Raw genomic sequence first — 20,843 nt, 5'->3', positions numbered from 1 at the left:
TAGGCAATATTACGCCATCTAGTGTCATGGCAACAGGGGCGGAAAGACCGCCGAAGTCACAGTAAAGATACTCTGTTTTGGATCTACTGATCTTCAAGCCAACATTTTCCATCCTCTGTTGCCACTTCACTAACCTGCCTTGTACCTCGAGGTCCCTCTTCTCCGACAAGCACGATGTCGTCGGCAAAGAGCATGCACCAGGGTGCCTCTTCCTGCATGTCCGACGTCAGAGCGTCCATTATAAGCACGAAGAGGTATGGGCTCAATGCCGAGCCCTGGTGCAAACCCACAGCCACACCGATGCTGTCAGTAGTTCCAGCAGCGGATCGAACACGCGTACAAGACGATCTGTACATAGCACGGATTAGCTCTACATACTTCCCAGGCATACCTTTCTCTTTCAAGGCCCACCACAAAACCTCACGGGGAACCCGATCGTAAGCCTTTTCCAGGTCGACAAAAACCATGTGCAGATTTTTATGTGCGCGCCTGTACTTTTCGCACAGTTGGCGTAAGGCGAAAATGGCATCTGTCGTACCTCGACCGGGCATAAATCCGAATTGATTTTGCGTTATTTCACACTCTTCTCTCATTCTTCTCTCAATTATCCTCTCCCAGACCTTCATGGTATGTGACATGAGCTTTATTCCTCGATAATTATTGCAATTTTGGACGTCTCCTTTGTTTTTAAATATTGGTACCAGCGTACTACTGCACCACTCGTCAGGTATGCGTTCCTCATGCAACAACTTACCGAAGAGTACACTCAGCCATTTCCATCCATCCGCACTCAACAACTTCCATACTTCAACTGGTATTCCATCTGGGCCCACGGCTTTTCCATTCTTCATATTTCTTACAGCCATTTTCACTTCTTCCACACTAATCTCCCTAACAAGGCCCAGATTCAATGGTGGATTTTCAAGCACACCATTCCATTCATTTTCTTCATTCATCAACTTCTCAAAATATTTCTTCCGTCGTTCTTTTATGCTTTCATCATCAGTCAGAATCTTCCCAGAATCATCTTTTATACATTTAACATGCGAAATATCTCTTCCATTCCTTTCTCGAGCCCTTGCAATTTGGTAAAGTCGTTTCTGACCTTCAGGTCTTTCCAAAGACCGGTACAGATTGTCCTGCGCCTCCGCCCTACAAATTGCAACTGTCCTCTTGGCTCTTTTCTTACATTCTTTATACACCTCTTTCTTACTTTCTTTTAATGTTTCATTCTCATCCTCAACCATCTGCCATTCTTTAAACGCCTTTTTAGGGTTCCGTAGTCACTAGGAACCCTTATAGTTTCGCCATGTCTGTCTGTCCGTCCGTCCGTCCGTCCGCGGATAATCTCAGTAACCGTTAGCACTAGAAAGCTGAAATTTGGTACCAATATGTATATCAATCACGCCAACAAAGTGCAAAAATAAAAAATGGAAAAAAAATTATTAGGGTACCCTCCCTACATGTAAAGTGGGGGCTGATATTTTTTTTCATTCCAACCCCAACGTGTGATATATTGTTGGATAGGTATTTAAAAATTAATAAGGGTTTACTAAGATCGTTTTTTGATAATATTAATGTTTTCGGAAATAATCGCTCCTAAAGGAAAAAAAGTGCGTCCCCCCCTCTAACTTTTGAACCATATGTTTAAAAAATATGAAAAAAATCACAAAAGTAGAACTTTATAAATACTTTCTAGGAAAATTGTTTTGAACTTGATAGGTTCAGTAGTTTTTGAAAAAAATAAGGAAAACTACGGAACCCTACACTGAGCGTGGCCCGACACGCTCTTGGCCGGTTTTTCTTTTCTCTTAACACTCTTTAAGTTAGTTGATTGTATGTATGTATGTATGAATTGTTTACCTTCGGGCTCCTGCTTGACTTGCGGCGCTCCGCTCAGCTCCAAAGAGCGTTGCTGCGCCAGACGTCGCTGTGAGTCGTACATGCCCGCATCTATATAACACAAATCATTACATTATTTCAGTAGGAGGTGGGGCATAGCGCACAAGGGAAGAGTTGTTTTTTTTTATACTACGTCGGTCGCAAACAAGCGTACGGCCCGCCTGATGGAAAGCGGTCACCGTAACCTATGGACGCCTGCAACTCAAAGAGTGTCACATGCGCGTTGCCACCCCATTAGAAACTTGTACATTCCCTTTTGCTGTGTTAAATACACAGTAAAAAGGAGTGCACAAGTTCCAAGGAGGGTTCGGGTTGACGACGACTCAAAGGACAATAGACGGAATAAGTCAGTTATAGTAACTCCATACGTCAGTAAATGCGGGTTATTTGTATAGGCATAGTTAAGTGACATCTAGCGACAATCACGCGTCAACTAGAGTAAATTATCAGTACTGCTACTTGTCAATAGATGTCGCGACGAAATAAAAGTCTAATGCTCACCAATTTTTAGCTAATATTACAATAGTATTAATCAGTATTCTGCTTTCAATTCCTTCTGCATGTAATATAAGTTGTAAACTGTTCTAATATAAAATTTTTGGCAGACGAGACACTGTGACACCTAGTATCGAGTTAGTGGTACTGATAATTCACGCTATTTGACGCGTGATTGTCGCTAGATGTCACTTAACTATGCCTATACAAATAACCCGCATTTACTGATGTGTAGAGTTACAACTCTACCTTTACTTATTCCTCTATAATTTCAAGTATACACCTAGAATCAAAATCCCTTAGCAAAAATTTTGTATGGTGGGCATTACAAGGCTATTTTACCTCTATCAGCCAGATCCTTGCTTGACTAGTTTCATGTGCTCTGCCTACCCTTTATGGGACACAGCCGTGATGGTATGTATGTATAGTTACCTCTCTCAGCCATCTCCTTGCTACGGTCATACATGTCTTCTCCGCTGAGGTCCACCTCTTGCTTGATGCCTTCGGTGAAGAAATTCTGGTTCTCCGTCACCCGGTGCTGCTGTTGGAGTATTTGGAGGTTCGCTTGCTGGTTCCGGAGTATCTCCGCACTGGAATCGAAAAAAAAAATGAATTTAAGAGTGATGCTGGTGACTTTTGAACAGAGAACGTAGTGAAAAACATCTAGTTTAGAGTAAATTTCATAAGCTTAGGACCCATTTAGACGGTACGAGAACTCGTATACGAGTTTAATTACATTGAGGTATTTGAGGGCTGTGCAAAATCTTATACTTTTAAACGAGCAATTCTTGTATATTTATTTATTTATTTATTTATTTATTTATTTATTTATTTATTTATATATTTATTTACACTGACGATCTCAGAAACCGCTCTAACGATTTCGCAGAAATTTGTTATGTGGGGGTTTTTGGGGGTGAAAAATCGGTCGAACTTATCCTTTCGAGTTTTCATGCGTTTTTCTTCGCGCGCCATCTCGTGTGCAGTAGTTGTACTGTTAAGACAGAATTCTTTCGGTCGATGTAAGTACTATTTATTGCAAACACTAGATGGCGACACAGGTCAAGGCTAAAACGAATAGAAAAATACACTATTTGAGTTTTTGTGGCGAAATGCGCGCCATCTCGTGTGGAGTAGTTGTGTTGTTAAGGCTGAGAATTCTTTCGCTCGATGTAGGTACTATTCATTTTTGAACTAGATGGCGACACATGTCAAGGATATGAAACAAACCGAGCTTGCCCAGATATTTGTATGTAACCTCAACAGCACGCAATGTAACTAAAATCGCATGCGAGTTCGCACGCCGTCTAAATCAGGCCTTAGAATAAATTTAAGAGTGGAAAATTAGTGCCTTGCACAGATGTCATATATACCATAGATCAAGCAAACGTATCTACTTAGCGTGTCAAATGAACTCAGTGAAATCCACTGAGTTGTCCGTCTTTAATCGCAGCTTGCAGCTTTCGGGCGTCAATTTTTGTAAGTTGAAGTCAATCAAAACATAAAAAATGCCTCGTTACGTGATATTCAATTGCAACAACACAAAAATTATGAACAATCAAGAGCCTGAGACATATTTAAAATTACAGGCAAGAAACAACTTCAGTACAAAATTTGACACGCTCGGCCCCTATACAAATAGATGAACTTGTTTCTTCTATCTAAATAAAGTTCTGTGGTGCCTTGGTTAGACTTGAACTACCGGGCTCTGGATCTTCCAACACTCTGCCAACTGAACCACCAAGTCTTCAACCAAGTGTCCGAGGTGTGTCGATAGTGTCCGAGGTATGTCGTCATTGTCCGAGGTAAGTAAGTAAGTAAATATTCTTTATCGCACCATTTTACATGTTATAAATATACAGAATATTGAGTGAGAGTATAACTAGGTAACAACAGGCGGTCTTATCGCTAACAAGCGATCTCTTCCAGACAACCTTAGGGTAGCTGGAAAAACGGAACAGAAACAAAAGTTAACAGGCAGTGCAAGAACAATAAAAAATATAGAGAAAACCAACACAAACACACATACATATATACAAAATACATAAATAAATATACCTTACATACACATAATACATACATACATAAATACAATAAATAAAAATGGCAACTTAACATAGAGATAGATAGTATAATTTAAGCTGATTTTTGAAAATTGGAAGAGACTTTGCTAGTCTTAATTCTACTGGTAAGGAATTCCACAACCGTACAGCCCGGAAGGTAAAAGAGTTGCTATAGAATTTAGAAGTAGATGGTGGAGGAGCAAGAATATGAGTTTGAGAACATCTGATAGAAGAGAGAAACTTGAAACGCTCTTTGAGATAAGGCGGAGTAGAAGGGTTAAAGAGAATGCCAAAAAGAAGGGTGAGAATATGAGGGCGAGGTATGTCCCCAGTGTCGTAGGTGTGTCCCCAGTGTCCGAGGTGTGTCATCAGTCCGTGGGTTAAAAAACTTACCTGTCTGTATATCCATTGGGGTAGTAGCTCCTGAACTCGTGTTTGTCGCTGAGCGCGTACAGCTGGCCCATCTTCTGGTAGTCCAGGCTCTTTTGGTACTGCTCCTTGTCGTATCCGTTGAGGGATTTCTGGCCCAGTGCGTATTTCTCCGCCTCCTATAAATAAATAAATAAATAAATATTATAGGACATTCTTACACCGATTGACTGAGGCCCACGGTAAGCTCAAGAAGGCTTGTATTGTGGGTACTTAGACAACGATATATATAATATATAAATACTTATATGCATAGAAAACATCCATGACTCAGGAACAAATATCTGTGCTCATCACACAAATAAATGCCCTTACCGGGATTCGAACCCGGGACCGCGGCGCAGCAGGCAGGGTCACTACCGACTGCGCCAGACTGGTCGTCAAATCCACTCCTCCTCAGATCGGTCGTCCTATAAGATAAGATTTATTGACAAAGCTGTGTAGGTACAATCACTGGCAATAACATCACACAAAACCTTCCAAACCAAGAACAACCTTCAAATCAAGTGTGAACAGGCATCTTTTGGGCGAGCTCACTCCATCGTAGGCCGCATATTTGCCTTTGGCTAGTCTGTGGCCCAGAGTAAGCCCATTTATAATTTAAAAAAACTAAGGCTGCATAAAAAAACCGGCCAAGTGCGAGTCGGGCTCGCGCACAAAGGGTTCCGTAGCAGCAAATATAATAAACTTATTATGTCAATTTATACACCTGCCAAAATTACAGTTAAATCAACCTATCTCAAAAACTATAAGAGATACTTTGATCAAACCAAAAATCGTTGAAAGAGTTAATTAGCATGCATCACCTCTATTTTTTTTAGAATTTTATACCCCGTAGTTATAAAAATAGAGGGGGGGGACATACTTTTTACGACTTTGAGAGCTGATATCTCAAAAACCGTTCACTTTAAGAAAAATGTTTTTAGAAAACTTTATATCATTTTAAAAGACCTTTCCATTGATACCCCACACGGGTATGTACATCGAAAAAAAATTTCATCCCTCAGTTACATGTATGGGGGCCCCACCCCCAATTCTTTTTTTTTACTATTTAGTGTCATAATTTTGTAGCGGTTCATACAACACATATTCCCATCAAATTTCATCACTGTAGTACTTATAGTTTCCGAGTAAATCGGCTGTGACAGACGGACAGACGGACAGACGGACAGACGGACAGACGGACATGACGAAACTATAAGGGTGGCGCACTGCACGCCATAAGAAATTATTTGCTATTCCTTTCTCTCGTACAAAATTTTGTTCAAATTCTTACTTCAACCGTTGTCTCAATTACTATAATACAAATATGTCTCATATTGATCTTTTTTCCTATAAAACATGTAATAGTTTTAAGAAACAAGTAATCATTAACTTAAAGTAAAATCAATGAACAATTAGAAACTGTTCGAAAAATAATAATTTTATAGTTAAAAATCAGGTTTCAGCGTTGTATAAACTTATGTAAAATAATTTATTTAATTCTTGTTTGCACGTAGGTATGTCTGAGTTTAATGCTTAAAATACCTACAACCCGCTAACCGCTCCTAAAATAGCTTATATTTTAGATAAGAATATAATATGTTTAAGTTAGGGCACTCAAGGTCTATTAACACATCATGTATTTCCACATCATTGTTTGTATGACTGTTTGTTGCCTAAATAAATAAAAAAAAAAAAAAAAAAAAAAAAAAAAAAAAAAAAAAAAAAAAAAAAAAATCTGACACGCGCTTATGGCTCTAGAAATAAGATTGTCAGATATTTTTGCGGCCTTCTTTTTGTGCGATGTTATTGCCGGTAACGTGCATAGGTCCTTTGCAACGTGAACGTTGCAAAGGACCTCAGGATCAGCTTACTTTAAGAACAAATTAAATTATTTTCATAGATTTTTTTTTAAGTAGTCGCACTACTATTTCTATTAAACTGAAATAAATGGTGTGTGTGTGGATTGAGTGAGCACCTTCCGAAAATAAAAAAAAATATGCTGATCATTTAGTAAAAGTTCTAAAACAATTGTAAAACGAATCTCTGAATTTGTAAAAAGATAAATCAAAAGATACAGCCATTAACATGTGCTCACTCAGTTCTCACAAACTACCAACGAAAACAGTGAATATATTCATTTAACATATAATATTTATATACTAACATTTAGTAAAAAATAGGCCAACCTACCTCTATAAATATTAGATCACCTAGTGACATATTAAATTTTTTACAAATAGTTTCTTATGCTCACTCAATCCACACACTTTTGAAAAGCCGAATTTTGATGAAAAACATAAGATTTAGACCGCTATTATATGTGTATAGTTTAGTAAAAGTGAAATGGGAATTTGTAAAATACAAAACGAACCACTAACGTGTCAGGTTTTTTTATAATAAATTTTTGTAAGTGCTCACTCAGTCCACACGTTTTGAGAAAGTTAAAAATGTAAATATCTTACGATTTGTAGCACCTAAGACACTCGAAAGTACTTCAACATTTAGTAAAAATTTTTACTAAATATCCACCATCTAATATTTTATATTCGTTGTCTGGTTTTAAAGATAATCAGACATAACTTTTCTCATACAAATGTATCAAGTACGGTGACCACACTATGTCGGCTCCTGATTTTCCCCACCTTCCCATTGTCATATTGAGATTGGGGAGTTTCGTTCAATTTTGATAATAGTTTACCGGATTTGTAAGTGGGAGCGAGAAAAGAATAACTATTTCTCGCTCCCACTTACAAATCCGGTACGCTCATCTGTTAGCGCGATTAGATTACCAGGTTCTGGTTTCTTACTAGTGAAGTATTATATTCTTTGTTTCTTACCAATTATTATTCATGTCCTTTTTAATGCATGCATGTCGATATGGTTATTATCCTGACGTCGATAAAAATTACACAATACATATCATCACTAGGCCAAGAACATAACCTAAAAACAGTTTGCAGATGGAGAATTAATATGGTATTAGTTTAATATTATCAAAATTGAACGAACGAAACTCCCCAATCTCAATATGACAATGGGAAGGTGGGGAAAATCAGGAGCCGACATAGTGTGGTCACCCTACTTGATACATTTGTATGAGAAAGGTTATGTCTGAATATCTTTAAAACCAGACAACGAATATAAAATATTAGATGGTGGATATTTAGTAAAAATTTTTACTAAATGTTGAAGTACTTTCGAGTGTCTTAGGTGCTACAAATCGTAAGATATTTACATTTTTAACTTTCTCAAAACGTGTGGACTGAGTGAGCACTTACAAAAATTTATTATAAAAAAACCTGACACGTTAGTGGTTCGTTTTGTATTTTACAAATTCCCATTTCACTTCTACTAAACTATACACATATAATAGCGGTCTAAATCTTATGTTTTTCATCAAAATTCGGCTTTTCAAAAGTGTGTGGATTGAGTGAGCATAAGAAACTATTTGTAAAAAATTTAATACGTCACTAGGTGATCTAATATTTATAGAGGTAGGTTGGCCTATTTTTTACTAAATGTTAGTATATAAATATTATATGTTAAATGAATATATTCACTGTTTTCGTTGGTAGTTTGTGAGAACTGAGTGAGCACATGTTAATGGCTGTATCTTTTGATTTATCTTTTTACAAATTCAGAGATTCGTTTTACAATTGTTTTAGAACTTTTACTAAATGATCAGCATATTTTTTTTTATTTTCGGAAGGTGCTCACTCAATCCACACACACACAAATAAATGTCATATTACATAGAAAAAATTACCAAGGATTCGCAAGTGTCCCGAACTGGATTCGAACCAGCGTCCTCCATTTAGCGGACATATGTCTAAACTGCTCGACTATCGAGTCACAGTGGCTCAGGTGGATTAAGCATTCGTTCAGTAAACGGAAGACGCTGGTTCGATTCCAGCTCTGGACACTTGGAGGCCTCGGTCACATTTTCTTTAAATAAGACACTAGCTGTTGCCCGCAGCTTCGCTCGCGTTAGAAAGAGACAAAAAGTAGCCTATGTCACTCTCCATCTCTTCAAGTGCCACTTAAAAAAAAATTAGGTCGTCGCTTCATTTTGCCGTGAAAGACAGACAAACAAACAGACACACACACTTTCCCATTTATAATATTAGTATGGATTTATTTCATTCAAACTTGCTTTTACCCGTGGCTTCGCGTGCGCTAAATTCGTAAATTGCAATGCTCCATACAAACTTCCACCCCCCATATCAGGGAATTAGGGGGTTAGAACGAGACAAAAAGTAGCCTATGTCACTCTCCATCCCTTCAACTATCTCCACTTAAAAAATCACGACAATACGTCGCTCCGTTTTGCCGTGAAGGACGGACAAACAAACAGACACACACACTTTCCCATTTATAATATTAGTATGGATTATAGTTGTACCTTATTGTATTCCTCGTCGGTCTGCGGTATATAGTCGTCGCTCTGTTTCGTATAATCTTTTGGAGGGTCGTAAGATTTTGCGTCGTAGGTTTTTGCGTCGTAGGATTTTGCGTCATAGGATTTTGCGTCATAGGATTTTGATTCGTAAGGTTTTGGCTCGTACTGTTTTTCTGGTTCTTTGTATTGTATTGGATATTCGGCTGTGAAAAAATGCAAAATGTTAACAAATAATAAGCTTACCATTTTAAGTGCTATTTTTACTTAATTCTATAAGGGACTATCTACACACAGGCGACGCACGTCGTAAGACGCCAGCGAGTTTGAGGCGCGCGCCTCGTCGCTTGGGGCGCGTCTTACGTCTTTCCTATACAAAATGTACTGAGGAGACGTTTTTTAAATTACACTCGGGCGGCGAGGCGCTGGCGTCCGTTCCGCGTCTTACGACGTGCGTCGCCTGTGTGGGTTGCCGCTAAAGGGGTTACTATCTAACAACACAGTAGCACAGGACACAGTAGTCAACACAGTTAAATCAAGGTAGTCAAGACACTGTAGTTAAGACACAGTCGAAAAAGTATTAAGATCAGTGCTGGGCAAACTACCATTGAGGGCCAAAATTGAAAGGAGTTTTAGAGGGCTACGTTTACACTAAAATGCATTATTAATACAGTGCTAGCCATATCACAGACTATTTGGAAGGACTGATGGACCGCTGGATACTACAGTATCCAGTGTGTCACAGCGAAGATACTGTAACAAAATCTTAGATCAAATTAATTATTATTATAGTATCCAGTGCGGATACTACAGAATCCAGTGTGGATACTACAGTATCCAGAGTGGATACTACAGTATCCAGTGTGGATATTACAGTACCCAGTGTGGATACTACAGTATCCAGTGTGGATACTACAGTATCCAGTGTGGATACTAAAGTGTCCAGTGTGGATATTATAGTATCCAGCGTGGATACTAAAGCGTCTAGTGTGGATATTATAGTATCCAATGTGGATACTAAAGTGTCCAGTGTGGATACTAAAGTGTCCAGTGTGGATATTATAGTACCCAGTGTGGATACTAAAGTGTCCAGTGTGGATATTATAGTACCCAGTGTGGATACTAAAGTGTCCAGTGTGGATATTATAGTATCCAGTGTGGATACTAAAGCGTCCAGTGTGGATATTATAGTATCCAGTGTGGATACTAAAGTGTCCAGTGTGGATACTAAAGTATCCATTGTGGATACTAAAGTGTCCAGTGTGGATATTATAGTATCCAGTGTGTCACAGCCAAGACACGGTAGTCAAACATGAATGTAACTCACCTATCTGTTCAGACTGCGAGTGGTAAGAGTCGGAAGTCTCACTGTAGCTATTGTTGGGCTGGTTGTTATCCTCGTCCTCTTCTTGCACGGGGTCTGTCTGCATGAAGGCGTCCTGCTTCCTCGGCTTGGGCGGGAGAGTGGGTGTGGAGTGGGAGGGGGGCGGGGAGAGGGGGGACACGCCGTTGGCGAGGGCGTGGAGAGTTTGGAGGCGGTAGGCCAACTGGAAAATATAGATCTAAATTAGTCCATCGCAGGCCACGTCTTTGCCTAGTTTGTGTTTTACAGGTTGCACTTCGGGGAGTGTGCTCAAGAGCTACACGAGCTTATTCCACCGTCCCCATTCTACCATCGGACTCTTAGACGCACGGCCGGTTTCCATCCTTACTTGGTAGATATTCCGCGAATTCGCGCACTGCCAAGGAGTGGAATTACTTGCCGGCTATATTTCCGAGTTCATATAACCCGGCAACCTTCAAATCAAGCGTGAACAGGCATCTGTTCGAGCTCACTCCATCGTAGGCCACGTCTTTGCCTTTGGCTAGTCTGTGGCCAAGAGTAAGCCCATTTATAAGTAAAAAAAAAGAGTAAGCCCATTCATAATAATAAAAAAAAGTTTTCAAAACAGTGAGACTGGCACATCAAACACATGAACTACATAAAACACTCGTATTTTAATGACTCTCATTATCCACCAATCACATAAATACATACATACAATCACACCTGTATCCCATGAAGGGGTAGGCAGAGCACTACTACTCAAGTTTCAGTGCCACTCTTGACAAATAAGGGGTTGAAAGAAAACGAAACTGTGACATTGCAGTGACAGGTTGCCAGCCTCTCGCCTACGCCACAATTTAACCCACATCCCACAGTCGACTTCTACGACACCCGCGGGAAGAAAGGGGGTGGTGAAATTCTTAACCCATCACCACACGAAACGCTATCAGTGCAATTCCCGAAAAGTTTGTACATTTGGATCACGTCTCCGATTTTGATAAAAATTGGTAGGCTGATAGAGTCCATGATGCTGAGCAAGATCCACTAGGTTTCCCAAAATGTCCTATGTAGTTTGTATGAAACCTTCCTTTTTTGTTACCAGATTTCTATACATTTTCGGTAACAAAAAAGGAAAGTTTCATAGAATCAACCTAGGACATTTTGGGAAACCTAGTGGATCTTGCTCAGCATCATGTACTCTATCAGCCTACCAATTTTTATCCAAATCGGAGACCTGATCCAAATGTACAAACTTATCGGGAATTGTTGATCACATTAAACACTATTTTTCCTATTTTTAACAAAGAACCATTACTATGTTTTTAAATAAATAATTAACTACTCATTGGTTTTTTCCTACGATTAATAATATCCACATTCGGGAGGCAGATGAACTAGATATTGACGCACTTTGCGCCATTTCCTTATGGAAATACCGAATATTTATGTACTCACTCAAGTCATTCATGTGTAAAGAGACAGATGAAACAGTAAACCATAAATATTAAATAAATGTCATATACAAAGAAAAAACCGGCCAAGTGCGAGTCGGACTCGCGCACCGAGGGTTCCGTACAAACCTGCAAGGTTTACAAAGTTCGTTCATTAGTATTTGGTATGAATTTCAATTTAATACCTCTACGCGTTTATGAGGAAATGGGTAGTAAGGTTAAAATTATTTAAAAAAAAAATATTATGTGATGTAACTAAAAATTTATGGTTTTCGTAATTTTTCCTTTATCTATGCTATAAGACGTTGCTTCGTACCAAATTTCAAGATTCTGAGTTCACGGGAAGCACCCTGTAGGTTTTGATTCCCTTGCAAGTGTCGAAAATTTGCGGCATAAACGGCTGTATCTTTTGATTGCGTTGGCTTAGAAGTTTGATTTTTTCACAGCTTCAAGGGACAGTAGACCTGAGTAATTGATATAAATTTCAGCTTCATACCTCCACGCGTTCCTGAGAAAAAGGGTCTTGACAGACGGACGGACGGACGGACAGACGGACAACAAAGTGATCCTATAAGGGTTCCGTTTTTTCCTTTTGAGGTACGGAACCCTAAAAATGACCAATGCCTCCAAGTGTTCCAAGCTGGATTCGAACCAGCGTACTCCGTTAACCGGACGGATGCCTCAACCACTCGGCCATCGGTACACGAAAGCAAGGGTCGAAATTTTCAAGTATATGACACAATTACCGAGAGCTTGGCGCCACCCGCCATCTCTGAGGTTGAAACGAAACTAGTTGTGATTACAAGCAAATACAAATTAAAAGCTTTTCTATGAGAAAATAGTTTACTTTGATCTAAGATACCTACAGTAAATCATATTGTTAAAATTCATTTGTTTTTAGTTTTGACATACTGAAATACGCATACATACATATGATCAACCAGTATTCCAGTAAAATAGGCAGATTACATGAAACTATTTAAATTTCAGTGGCACTCTTGGCGATAGGCTAGTTTCCTACTAGTCAAATCAGCTTCTTTTTAAGAACTGTCAAAACGATTTGCTAATATGTAATTACTGAGGAGTGACGTAACGGTCAATTCATTTACTTTATATCTTTCTCTTTGACTTATTAAATAGAAATTATGTTTTAACATAACTACTGTCCATATTTTTCTTCTAATTATGTGGTGCTTTTAGGGTTTGAGATCCGGATATCCGGATATCCGAATTATCCGGATATCCGTTGAATTTGAGATCCGGATCCGAGGTCTCATAGGATCCGGATAAAACGGATAATACGGATCCGTTAAATATGGGTATCTATCCACGCCAGAAAGAATTTTCGAATGAAATTTATGAATTATTTCCTGTATTTTGTCGCCTAAAATGTTTATTCACATTTATTTAATTCAAATACTCCAGAATATCAAGCTAGGTTAGGTTTGGTACATTACGCCATGCGATGAGTCCATAAAACTATATGTTAACAAACTAAATAAAATGAACAGTAAACCATTGTTTTTAAAACTGCTTTTGTTTCTAACTGAATGCATCCCACAGGAATAACGATAAATTATTAATTTTCTATAAAGCAGAAACGATTTCCATGGATGTTTTTAAGCTTAATGATGAATTAGAGATCATGGAAGTAATTAATATAATTATATACTAAGCTGAATCCTGATCCATTTTTTTTTGTATTTAATAAGATGGGAGGCATACTAGCAGACAGGTCGCCTGATGGTTAGCGATCACTCCCGCCTATGGACACCCAAAACACCAGAAGGATTGGAGGTGCGCTGCCAGCCTTAGAGCTTCACTGAAAAGCGACTGGCAAATACCTAATGACATTTTGCACATAAGTTCAGAAAAACAATTGAAAATGGTACATGATAACTAAATATGTGTAAACATGGAAAAGATATTGAAAGGAGAGTGAATGCTGGGAATAGAGTGAATGGAGCACTAAACGCTTTTATGGGCAGCCAGAAAGTGTCGCAAAAAGCACGTCTGGCAGTGCATAGAGGAGTTTTGGTGCCAACACTTATGTATGGTAGTGAAAGTTGGGTGTGGGAGAAAAGACTTCAAAGTCAAGTGAATGCCGTGGAAATGAGAGCGTTAAGAAGCATGGCTGGTGTAAAGTTGAGTGATAGGATCAGAAATAGCGTGATAAGAGAGAAGTGTGGAGTGGATGTAGATGTGGTGACAAAGATTGAGATGGGTATGTTAAGGTGGTTTGGGCATGTAGAGAGGATGGATGAGAGGAGATTGACGAAGAAAGTATATGAAAAAGGAGTAGAAGGGTCAGTTGGTAGTGGAAGACCTAGGCGAACTTTTCTTGATCAAATCGGGGAAATATTGCAAAAAGGCCAGGTCAGAAGTACTCGAAACCGACGAGCGTGTATGAGAAACGTTATGAAAGTGTGTGAAGCGAAAGTGGTTTGTCAGGATCGTAGTAAATGGAAATCCGTGATCTCTGCCTACCCCTCTGGGAAACAGGCGTGATTGTATGTATGTATGTATATTTTACACGTCTAATACGTGTAACGCAATAAAATTATATAATTTTATATTTTTCCCTACATCTGCAATTTCGCATGGATGTATTTATTGGCTGTGGTTACGGATAGACGCCCCAGTAAAACGGAGGCATTAGTGAACAACACTAAATTACCCTGCAATAGCTTATGTATGTTAAACAAAAATATTGGCCTATTGTTTAATGTTATTTATTTGGAAAAACATGTTTACATGGCTTGACAGACAATCCAATGCGCCATAAAACTTAAATAGAACATAATAATTAGTACAAAATGTAAATAATTAAACAAGTAAGTATCAGATTCTCACAGTAGTTGGTCTCACAGAACCTCAAGCATTCATTTCTCACAGCCATCCATCGCCACGCAAACAGATCGCATTCAGGTGCTGATGCCAGGAGAGCATTCAATTGCGTGAGTGCCCGGGGCAGAGGAGAGTTCAAGCGCGACACAGTGCGTAGTGCGCAGTTATATGCTGTACTGTACAATGGGAGTGACATTAATTGTGTCGCTTAACTTCAAACTCCGGTAAATCCATTCTGCTTTTTTATATAATCATCCTTAAAACCGAATCGATTTACGCGAGTTTGAAGTTATACGAACGTATGTTAAAAGTTCGTCTAAAAAGTTAATGAAGCAATAATAGACTATATTTGTGTCGTTTTGTGAGTTTAAATTATTTTATTTCGGTAACAGCAGCTTTGATTTGACGAAACCCCTATAAAAAGTTACATTTTCAACACGGATCCGTTTTATCCGAAATATCCGGATATCCGGATCCGGCAAATCTTAAGATCCGAAATATCCGGATCCGAAAAATCGGCGGATCTTGCAAACCCTAGGTGCTTTATTTCGTGCACTGCATAAACTATTTTAAGTATAGGAAACTAGCCTGTTAAGGAGTTGAAAGAAAACTAAATTGTGACATTGCTGTGACTAATGTGGGTACTTACGCTGCTATCAGGTTCCAGGGGTGTTTCGGGCAGGGCCGCAGAAGGCGCGTGGCTCATACCGAGGGGAGACCATTTCTCTGTCTTGTCACTGTAAATGAAAAAACACATTTATCTTATACTTTTAAACGAGCAATTCTTGTATATTTATTTATTTATTTATATATACCGACGATCTCGGAAACCGCTCTAACGATTTCGCTGAAATTTGTTATGTGGGGGTTTTCGGGGGTGAAAAATCGATCTAGCGTAGCCTTAGATCCCGGAAAACGCGAATTTTTGAGTTTTTATGGGTTTTTCTTTCGCGTTAGTACACATAAAATATGGTCGTTAATTTCGCCGCGCGTGTTTCGACTCCGCTTAGCTCAGTCATACGAGGTCGGTCTAATGTTCGCAGATAGATCGCAGGTTTCGAATCCCGGCCAGAAATAAAGTTTTTGTTTTTATATTTGTAAGAGTATTTTTTTATCTAAATGATATAATAAAATAGAACCGAGCGAAGCTCGGTCGCCCAGATATTTAGTTTTATTACATAAATATCTAGACATAAACTCACTCCAGCCAGGCAATCATCATCGCGCGATAAACGATAAAATATCGGGCCGTCCCTATCGCACTTACAAATAGTGCGATAGGGACGGCCTGATGTTTTATCATTTATCGCGCGACCATACTTGCCTGTCTGCTTTCAAAGGAAGGGGTGCAACAGGGTAGTGTATTTGGTCTTTAATATTACAATTTCTATTTTTAACCCCCGACGCAAAAACGACGGGGTGTTATAAGTTTGACGTGTCTGTCTGTCTGTGGCGTCGTAGCTCCCGAACGGAACGAAAATTTAGATTTCCTTTCTTTTTTGTTTGAAGTTGAGTTAGGAGTGTTCTTAGCCATGTTTCATGAAAATCGAATTTTCAAAATTTTAATTTTTATTACATAAATACCTAGACATAAACTCACTCCCGCTTTCAGGGGAAGGAGGTGCAACAGGGTAAGTAAGTAAGTAAATATTCTATATTGCACCATTTTACATGTTATAAATATACAGAATGTTGAGTGAGAGTATAACTAGGTAACAACAGGCGGTCTTATCGCTAAAAAGCGATCTCTTCCAGACAACCTAAGGGTAGCTGGAAAAACGGAACAGAAACAAAAGTTAACAGGCAGTGCAAGAACAATAAAAAATATAGAGAAAACCAACACAAACACACATACATATATACCCAATACATAAATAAATATATCTTACATACACATAATACATACATACATACATAAATACAATAAATAAAAATGGCAACTTAAGATAGAGATAGATAGTATAATTTAAGCTGATTTTTGAAAATTGGAAGAGATTTTGCTAGTCTTAATTCTACTGGTAAGGAATTCCACAACCGTTCAGCCCGGAAGGTAAAAGAGTTGCAATATAGAATTTAGAAGTAGATAGTGTAGTGTATTTGGTTCTCAATTTTACAATTTCTATTTTTAACCCCCGACGCAAAAACGACGGGGTGTTATAAGTTTGACGTGTCTGTCTGTCTGTCTGTCTGTCTGTTTGTCTGTCTGTGTGTGTGTCTGTCTGTGGCATCGTAGCTCCCGAACGGATGAACCGATTTCGATTTAGTTTTTTTTATTTGAAAGCTGTGTTAGTCGGGAGTGTTCTTAGCCATGTTTCATGAAAATCGGTCCACTAGGTCGCGGTCGGGGGTTTTTCAAAATTTTAATTTTGTGGTTAGGTTATTGAACAGTAGCTGTTATTGGGCTGGTTATTATTGTCGTCCTCCTCTTGCACGGGGTCGGTCTGCATAAAGGCGTCCTGTTTCCTCAGGAGGAGTAAACGCGGCGTGCGGGCGGGGCGGGGGCTCGCTGGATACTACAGTATCCATTATATTATGTACTAACATAGTATCATCTTGCCTTGTTTCCGTGTGTTTGATAAAGCGGATCTTGCGGGTCATGGTGTTTGATGCTGATGCCGAATTTGATTGTGAGGAGTACCACAAGGCAGTGCGTTTGGCCCTCTATTCTTCCTTTTATTAATCCCCGACGTAAAAACAACGGAGTGTTATAAGTTTGACGTGTCTGTGTGTCTGTCTGTGTGCGTGTCTGTCTGTGGCGTCGTAGCTTTCGAACGGATGAATCGACTTAGATCTCGTTTTTAGGGTTCCGTAGTCAACTAGGAACCCTTATAGTTTCGCCATGTCTGTCTGTCCGTCCGTCCGTCCGTCCGTCCGTCCGTCCGCGGATAATCTCAGTAACCGTAAGCACTAGAAAGCTGAAATTTGGTAACAATATGTATATCAATCACGCCAACAAAGTGCAAAAATAAAAAATGAAAAAAAAAATGTTTTATTAGGGTGCTCCCCCTACATGTAAAGTGGGGGCTGATTTTTTTTTTCATTCCAACCCCAACGTGTGACACATTGTTGGATAGGTATTAAAAAATGAGTAAGGGTTTACTAAGATCGTTTTTTGATAATATTAATATTTTCGGAAATAATCACTCATAAAGGAAAAAAAAGTGCGTCCCCCCCCCTCTAACTTTTGAACCATATGTTTAAAAAATATGAAAAAAATCACAAAAGTAGAACTTTATAAGGACTTTCTAGGAAAATTGTTTTGAACTTCATAGGTTCAGTAGTTTTTGAGAAAAATATGGAAAACTACGGAACCCTACACTGAGCGTGGCCCGACACGCTCTTGGCCGGTTTTTTTTGTTTGAAAGCTGAATTATTCGAGTGTTTTTAGCCGCGTTATTTTATTTCTCTAGTGCAGTAAAGTTACTTACATAGGCTCGTCTTTCCTGCTCTCCTTGTACTTGAGTGTGCGGCTCTTGCGGATCACCATGACGGTTCCGTCGGGGTTCAGCTTGGGAAGGTTCTGGGAGGGCACGGCGTCTTTGCTTAGCGTCTTCCATTGACCTGAAAACAGAAAAATACGTGTATTTAATGAGAAATCATAAATTATAAATTAAAATAGATATCATACATACATACAACCACGCCTGTATCCCATAAAGGGGTAGGCAGAACACATGAAACTACTAAAGCTTCAGTGCCACTCTTGGCAAATAAGGGGTTGAAAGAAAACGAAACTGTGACATTGCAGTGACAGGTTGCCAGCCTCTCGCCTACGCCACAATTTAACCCATATCCCATAGTCGCCTTCTACGACACCCACGGGAAGAAAGGGGGTGGTGAAATTCTTAACTTGAAATAGATATCATACACGAAAGAAAAAACGACAAGGCCCACTGGTGGCCGAGCCGGGAATCGAACCCGGGTCTTCAGCTTACGCGGCTAACGTCTTCACCACTAGACCACCCGCCCGCCCACGCGGGCGCGGTGGAAAAAAAGAACAAATCAAAAAATATTCAATAAAATAATTTGATTTGTTCCCTAGTCGTGGAGAAATCATAAAGATATAACCAGGCCTCGGATTATTTTTCGCATGGTAAAATGAAAGAAAACTATGGAGTCGATATTAAAATTAAATTGTTATTTATATCCATACTCATACTCATTCATTTAATTAAGAACGAAATTAAATTATAAATAAAAAAAATCATATGAATAGAAATAAATTATATTGTAAATGATTGAATGATCATCGCGTCATGAATGATTGACCTGACATTGACATGCAAATGATTTTTGATAAATCAGCTAGTACTTAGCATTACGTTTACCGCAACAAAGTAGTCTGCACCAAACAAAATAGTAACTAATTTGATATAGTTACAGGGTAAATGTAACCCTTTACCAAGCAAAAGGCTTCCCAAATCACACCACATAAATAATTTTAATTACATTCAGTAAGATTAATTTTCGATTAACATTTTCGATCTGTCAACCTGCACAAGGGACAAAAGTATTACGGGACTAAGAAAATTAGTGAGTATGAGTATGAATTAAAGTTTAGTTTTAATATCGACTCCATAGTTTTCTTTCATCTTACCATGCGAAAAATAATCCGAGGCCTGGATATAACCTAACCACAAAATTAAAATTTTGAAAAGCCTCCGACATAGTAGACCGATTTTCATGAAACATGGCTAAGAACACTCCCGACTAACTCAGCTTTCAGACAAAAAAAATCCAAAACGGTTCATCCGTTCGGGAGCTACGATGCCACAAACAGACACACACACAGACAGACAGACAGACAGACAGAAGGCGGACAGACACGTCAAACTTATAACACCTCATCGTTTTTGCGTCGGGGGTTAAAAATCAAATAAGGTAATCAAGATCTATATCCCGATCAATAAGTCCAATGAAAACAACCGTGAATCATTCAAAACTAAATGAATCAATGTTTACAAAGTTTTCCATTTCGCTGTTTACCATCGCCACATGGCCACAAAATAAGGCCAGTTTTTTAGGGTTCCGTAGTCAACTAGGAACCCTTATAGTTTCGCCATCTCAGTAACCGTTAGCACTAGAAAGCTGAAATTTGGTAACAATATGTATATCAATCACGCCAACAAAGTGAAAAAATAAAAAATGGAAAAAAATGTTTTATTAGGGTGCCCCCCCCCTACATGTAAAGTGGGGGCTGATATATTTTTTCATTCCAACCCCAACGTGTGATATATTTTTGGATAGGTATTAAAAAATGAATAAGGGTTTACTAAGATCGTTTTTTGATAGTATTAATATTTTCGGAAATAATCGCTCCTAAAGGAAAAAAAGTGCGTCCCCCCCCCCCTTCTAAATTTTGAACCATATATTTAAAAAATATGAAAACAATCACAAAAGTAGAACTTTATAAATACTTTCTAGGACAATTATTTTGAACTTGATAGGTTCAGTAGTTTTTGAGAAAAATACGGAAAACTACGGAACCCTATACAGCGTGGCCCGACACGCTTTTGGCAGGTTTTTTTATACTCTGTCAAACAAGTCTGTCAGTAAATAAGAACAAAGAAAACTATAGGTATCCTTTTCTCTAGAACTCTAAAGAAAAAAATGCATAGTTTTCTTTGTTCTTATTTACTGACAGACTTGTTTGACAGAATATATATTTTCTCGAGTTTACTATTTTAAGCATTTGGAAATTTTTATTCTTTTTTAACCCCCGACGCAAAAACGACGGGGTGTTATAAGTTTGACGTGTCTGTCTGTTTGTCTGTGTGTGTGTCTGTCTGTGGCATCGTAGCTCCCGAACGGATGAACCGATTTAAATTTCGTTTTTTAACCCCCGACGTAAAAACGACGGGGTGTTATTTATTTATTTATTTATTTATTGTCACTTAGCAACTATCCTTACAGGTAACCCTAATACAATAGTGCCTATTCATAGTTAT

At 38.7% G+C, this 20,843-nt stretch overlaps 1 protein-coding gene across 1 annotated transcript in view; it reads right to left on the bottom strand.

Moving 5' to 3' along the window:
* LOC125240225 overlaps nt 1-20,843 on the bottom strand; it is a 66,188-nt gene that overhangs the window by 26,832 nt on the left and 18,513 nt on the right. Inside the window, exons 2-8 of the mRNA XM_048148049.1 lie at nt 18,324-18,456; nt 15,545-15,632; nt 10,598-10,817; nt 9,277-9,476; nt 4,854-5,008; nt 2,830-2,987; nt 1,864-1,953 (exon numbers count right to left, since the gene is read on the bottom strand). Coding sequence (XP_048004006.1) covers nt 1,864-1,953; nt 2,830-2,987; nt 4,854-5,008; nt 9,277-9,476; nt 10,598-10,817; nt 15,545-15,632; nt 18,324-18,456 — 1,044 coding nt within the window. The remainder of the gene's footprint in view (nt 1-1,863; nt 1,954-2,829; nt 2,988-4,853; nt 5,009-9,276; nt 9,477-10,597; nt 10,818-15,544; nt 15,633-18,323; nt 18,457-20,843) is intronic.

This window comes from Leguminivora glycinivorella, chromosome 27 (assembly GCF_023078275.1).
Source record: "Leguminivora glycinivorella isolate SPB_JAAS2020 chromosome 27, LegGlyc_1.1, whole genome shotgun sequence".
Taxonomy (NCBI): domain Eukaryota; kingdom Metazoa; phylum Arthropoda; class Insecta; order Lepidoptera; family Tortricidae; genus Leguminivora; species Leguminivora glycinivorella.
The sequence above is the reverse complement of the archived record's forward strand: the minus strand, read 5'-3'. Positions and strand labels throughout refer to the sequence as shown.